The following is a 5672-nucleotide window of genomic DNA, read 5'->3' on the forward strand; positions in this document are numbered from 1 at the left end:
GTCCGTTCTCCCTCTCGATCCCCGGCCCGGGGCAGCAGTCGCAGCCGGCCGGGACGCTCCGCCGGCGGGGGGCTCCTTTCCCCGGGACTCCTACCTCTGCCGGGTGGCTGCGCGGCCCCGACTTGGCTTTCGCCACTCTCCAGCCTGGACGTTCGTGGTGCGCGTCGCCGAGCGGAGGGGGCGGGCGGAGCTGCGCCGCTGTTCCCCTGCTGCCGGCAAACTTTGGTACTTGCGGCTGCTTCCATACTGCCAGCAGAAGAGGGACTGTCCCGCCAGCGCGGGGCCTCGGGGCTGCAGCTGCCGGCGCCGTTGGAGACGGGCCCGCGCTCTCTGATGACCACCAATGTTAGCGGTGGGGCAGATGGATGCTAATCGCCAGAGCGCGTTCGTCCTCAGCAGTACGCCGCTGGCCGCGCTGCACAACATGGCCGAGATGAAGACCTCCCTCTTCCCCTACGCCCTGCAGAACCCCTCCGGCTTCAAGGCGCCGGCCCTGGGCGGGCTCAACACGCAGCTCCCCTTGGGGACGCCGCACGGAATAAGCGACATCCTGGGGAGGCCCGTGGGCTCCGCCAGCAACCTGCTGGGCGGGCTGCCCCGCATCAACGGGCTGGCGGCCTCGGCGGGGATGTACTTCAACCCCGCCGCAGTCTCCCGCTATCCGAAGCCGCTAGCGGAGCTGCCGGGGCGGCCGCCCATCTTCTGGCCGGGAGTGGTGCAGGGCTCTCCCTGGAGAGACCCCCGCCTCACCTGTCCCGGTAAGTGCGCCCGGTTCCAGCGGGGGGCGCGGCCCGGGGCGGGCGGGCGCGGTGGACGGGGCGGCCGCCGCGATCCGGGACTTCCCTGCACCGAATCCTGCTCGGAGCCAACCTCGCCCGAGGCAGCCTCGCCGCAGACCGGGCCCCGGGCTGGGACCGGTGCAGACCCGGGCTCTGACGGAGCCGTTTCTCCTCCGCTTTCAGCTCAGGCGGGGATGGTTTTGGACAAGGACGGCAAGAAGAAACACTCGCGCCCGACTTTCTCCGGGCAGCAGATTTTTGCTTTGGAGAAAACCTTCGAACAGACGAAGTACTTGGCCGGACCGGAGAGGGCCCGCCTCGCCTATTCCCTCGGGATGACCGAGAGCCAGGTGAAGGTAGGTCCCGCAGGCGCGCCGGGGCGGGCCCGGGATCCTTCTGCAGACGCCGGGGCAACGCGGCAGCTCCTGGCTTCGGCAGCGATTGTCACCGACCAGGAGAACCGCAGCCGCGCGGCTCGTTTGTTTTAAAGTCATCTGTAATTTAAATTACGTTTGGATATTGGATAAGGATTTTAGCCCAAGTTCTACATAACCTATTTGGTCCTTAGAGTGCTTTGTGTTGCAAGCGATATAGAAAATATTTATATATATCAGAAACCCCCAAACAAACGAACCAATAAAAACCAAAACCAGAGGCGGAAAAAAATCAAAACCCAAAACCAAACCCAACGAACACACAGAAAAAAATAAAATCAAACCCACAAACATAAAAAACAACAAAACGAACAAACGAAAAAAGAACCCCCAAACAAATAAACCCTAAATAGATACCCCACCAAACCCTCAAAAATAACCCAAACCCCTCCCCAAAAAGCCGGGCAGGTAACTGCTTCCCACGGGTGAGTTTTCAGGGCAGATGCTATCCAGCAGTCGGCACGGCTTCCCTTTGCATAACCAAGCAATTATTTGGCAACGACTTGAGGCGCCCCGACCCGTTGAGATGCGCTGGGCACCCAAAAAAACCTTATTTTTCTGGCCACCGTATCTCGTTTTCCACTGAAACCTCCGCTTTTACCATTGCACTGCCCCGGCTGGGGACGTCCGCGGGGTGGTCACCGGGGTAGGGGTGTTGGTGTCCCCAGCGCGTCACCTTTCGGTGGTGTCGCAGCGGCGGGACGCGGCAGCCCGGCACGGGGGAGGGTGTCGGGTCCCGGGGCGGCGGGACTGAGCCGTGCCCGGTGCCTGTGCCCAGGTCTGGTTCCAGAACAGACGGACCAAGTGGCGGAAGCGGCACGCGGCGGAAATGGCCTCGGCGAAGAAGAAGCACGACTCAGAGACGGAGAAGCTGAAGGAGAGCTCGGACAATGAGGACGATGAGGAGTACAACAAGCCCCTCGACCCCAACTCCGACGACGAAAAAATCACGCGGCTACTGAAGAAGCACAAACCCACGGCCCTGTCCCTGGTGAGCCCCTGCAGCACCAGCTCGGATACCTTGTGAGGGCCCCGGCGGCATGGCAGAGAGGGGTGTTGTACAGCCCAAGATGTATGTGAGATGTATATATTTTTTACAGAATAAGTTATGAAATTATTTTCTCTCTCATCGGTGTAAATTTCAAAGGAATTTTTCCAGCGTTTTGGGGTTTTGTTTCGTGTCCCGTTGAGGTTTGCTCCTCTTTCTTTTCACCATCTTGCAGATTTCCTTCTCCTAACAATCAGATTTTGTTACGTTTTCTATGGGTCGCCAAATCCAAGCTCAGTCACTTTGTATAAATTTCAGATTTTGTGCTGTATATTTCTAGTGTAAAAAAATGGCTGTTTTCTTTCAATCCCTCCCTCTACTACGTGTTTTGGCGGTTTGGTTTCTCCTGCCTCCGGATTTTATGCTTAATAATATCAAAAGAGAGAAAACGACCCAAAAAAGCACTAGAGGAAAATGGACACTTGATTTTACATTGGGATCAAATAATGTCTCCACGCGGGTTGGAAAGACTTTGTATAAATCAATAAATTATTTAACAAGCTTCTGCTTTAGCCTGCTTTTTCCCGCATTACCTCTGTTTGGGCTATGGGGCCGAGCGGCGGAGGCTCTGGGAGCGCGGGGCCGCGCGGTTTCTGGCCTTCGCTCCCTCGCCTGGGGGCTCTGACCTGCCCTTCGCTGCCCTCGCCCGGCGTTCCCCTGCTCCTCCGCCGTGGTGGGGCCGTGGTTGGGCGCTCCCGCGCACGGCCGGTCGCTCACATCGGTACCGCCGCCCCGCCCGGAGCTGGGTGCCCGGCCCCGCCGCTCCGCGAGGGGACGAGGATGCGCTGGGGTCGCTGGGCTGAGCCGGGCACTGCCTCACGGGAACTCGGACCTGGGACCCCCCGAACATCCCCGGAAAGAAGATACACGGGACTGAACGTGCAGTCCCGAACCTGCCGTGGCAGCGCCGGTTCCCAGCACCGAAACCGTTTCGGTGCCCGCCGGCAGGCGATGCGCTGCGCTCCGTGGAGGGGACGCGTCCCACCGCGCTGTCCGGCTACCGGCCGCTGCAAAAAGCCGGGAGGTGAACACACCGACCTGGCGGCGGGGTCCGTAAACAGCGACCTCGCGAGCCCCCGGCCCGCACCCGGCACTGGCGGCCCTGCACCTACCGGCGGGGTCACGACCTGCCCATAACGAGACCCAGGTAACGGAGCAGCCGTCGAGCTGCCACGCAGCTGCCCGGGCACGTCGGAAGCGCAGCGGGTGCCAGCCGCTAACCGCGCTGCCTTTTTGCCGTTTACTTTAATTTAATGAATGAGCCATTCTGTTCCTTCCGCCTCCCAGCTACTGCTTCGCAGCCTGAACAAAAGCAACGGCCACTCTGCGGGCCGGCCGCGTTCCACCGGCGGAGGACAGCGCCCCTGGGGGCGGCCGTGACACGCTCCGGCACCGCGGGCCGGTTACGAGTCCCGGTGCTGCCCGCAGCCGTCTTCCACAGCACTGGGCCGGATTTGCGCTCCCGGGCTCCCTGACCGTGGGCGGCTGCGGCCTCTGCCCGCCAGCCCGACGGGAACCGAGAGCTGCGGCCCCGCTGCCCACCGCCGCTGCTCCCCGGTGGCTGCACGGGGTCCGCGGCCCCGGCCTGCCTCGGGACAAATCTCGCTAAGAGGAAGGGCAGCAAAGGCTCTGATCGGCGCCTCCCCCCGCCGGGACCCCCGGCCCGCCTGTGCCGCTCCCCCCAGGCCGCTGGTCTCGCTCGTCCTATTTATTTCCCTCGGACCCGGGCAGCTCCTCGGTTCGGGGGACGGGACTGGGGGTTCTGCAAGTCATTACTCACTGAGAGCAGGGCCTGCCGGGACCTCGCTCGAGCTGCACCGCGGTTACAGACGGAGCAGATCAAGTTTATAAACTGCTCTTGGGCTCTGAGCACTCCGAGACAGGCCGCTGACCGCTGCCGCCGCAGCGATGAACCGGAGCCGGCCTTCCGGCTCCTAAGGAGAAACGACCAAATGAAGCCCACCCGCATCTGCAAGTCGGATCATTCACACCTGCGGCTGTCTGCCTGCCTGGGAGCGCAGTTAAAGCGGCCCGCGGAGCCCCAGCACCTGCGCTCGGGGATGACCGCTCGGTGCTTCGCGGAGCGGGGCCCTGGCGCTGCGCAGAGACCGACAGCGGTCTTGGGGCCGGATCCCCCAGCTGCGGGCGGGAGCGCTGCCGGTAACGGCCCCGCTCGGGCGTCGCTCAGCGCCGAAGCTGCGTTTTACGAGTTCCTGCGGGCTCAGTTTAAGACTCGTCGAGTTACTGTGACCGGTCACCCCTGCCCTGCGCCTGCAGCCCGGCGGGGTCCGTATTCACAGCCTCCCGCTCTACGGCTGCGGGGAGTGAACGAGGCTCCATCACGAGCTTGACCAGGCAGCGGGTTTTCTGCACCCGGGGGGAGTCAGGAAGGAGCTCACGGTGGCAAATTCATCTTGCTGCTGCGCGCTGGCATCTCCTGAACAGCTCACAGTCACGTAACTCCCCGTGCATTAGCACTCCAACGCAAACTCCAAAACGTCTTTTCCTCGGTTTGTCTTGTGTTTTGGTTAACTCTGCGAGCTGCATTCTGCAACACGGGTTCCCATCTGAGAAATACCCCGTTAACTGGCAGGAGATTAAAAGGTAACTCATTAATAAGATATGTGACAATTAAATAATTTCCCTGTAGTCACCAATGCTCAAATTAAAGGGACAGACACAACCGCATTCACCATGATTAGTTTTATTGCTTGAGAACCAGAGTACTCGTTTCTAAAGGCCTTCGAAGTTATCATGAGTTGAGTTTGCTTAAATAGAATTACTGTGTGGTTATAATGCAACATGGCACAACGACGATACAGAGCTGCAACACCCACTGGGCAACAGCACTTAACAGAAACCCAGCTCGTACTGCTGAGAACACACTCTGCAAGCGGACATCAAATCATTTTCAATGGTAGTGATTTATACCAAAATCAAGCATCAATCTAATGCCATCACGCAGTCCATGAACTCTGTAGTGTTCTAAATTAAATCAATAAAACATACATTTGTGTTTCATCAACAGACTCCCTAATTACCTTTTAATGTTTTATTTAGTGGTGGGAGAAAAATGTTCGTAACAAGGTTATATTATAGCTGCACCGAGCTACTAACCAGGAAAATTTACAGTTGTTCTTTTTTTTTCTTCTTTTAACACTGTATAAATACAGTCTGTGTCCAATATAGCTGCTACCTGAAGCAGACTATCATTCTCTTCTCCCGTGTTGTTATTGTTTCAATATAGAATACTTGGCACCATAAACAGTAACAAAAGACAGACAAAACCAGTTTACAAAATTCTGGAAAGTTACACCCAAACCTAGCTAAGAACTTCACATTCAATCCTTAATATTACATAGAAAGAAGGGATTATAGGAGTAACAAAGTGAAACTGCTAATATATGTGCT

General features: G+C 58.2%; 1 protein-coding gene across 2 annotated transcripts; it reads left to right on the forward strand.

Annotated features, from left to right (window-relative positions):
• NKX6-2 (NK6 homeobox 2) lies at positions 1-2766 on the forward strand. 2 transcript variants are annotated; one of them, XM_057408660.1, is made up of 3 exons: positions 1-758; positions 963-1135; positions 1992-2766. In XM_057408660.1, the coding sequence occupies exons 1-3, from the start codon at positions 344-346 to the stop codon at positions 2238-2240; spliced, it is 837 nt and encodes a 278-aa protein (XP_057264643.1). In that variant the 5' UTR covers positions 1-343; the 3' UTR covers positions 2241-2766. The 2 variants fall into 2 exon arrangements, with proteins under 2 accessions (XP_057264643.1, XP_057264644.1); XM_057408661.1 differs by having other exon boundaries at positions 968-1135.
• Positions 2767-5672: the final 2906 nt, after the last annotated feature.

The sequence above is a fragment of the Pezoporus wallicus genome, unplaced genomic scaffold (assembly GCF_028554395.1).
Source record: "Pezoporus wallicus isolate ANWC-B61680 ecotype Strahan unplaced genomic scaffold, APGP_CSIRO_Pwel_v1 contig_13954, whole genome shotgun sequence".
In the NCBI taxonomy this organism is placed as follows: Eukaryota; Metazoa; Chordata; class Aves; order Psittaciformes; family Psittacidae; genus Pezoporus; species Pezoporus wallicus.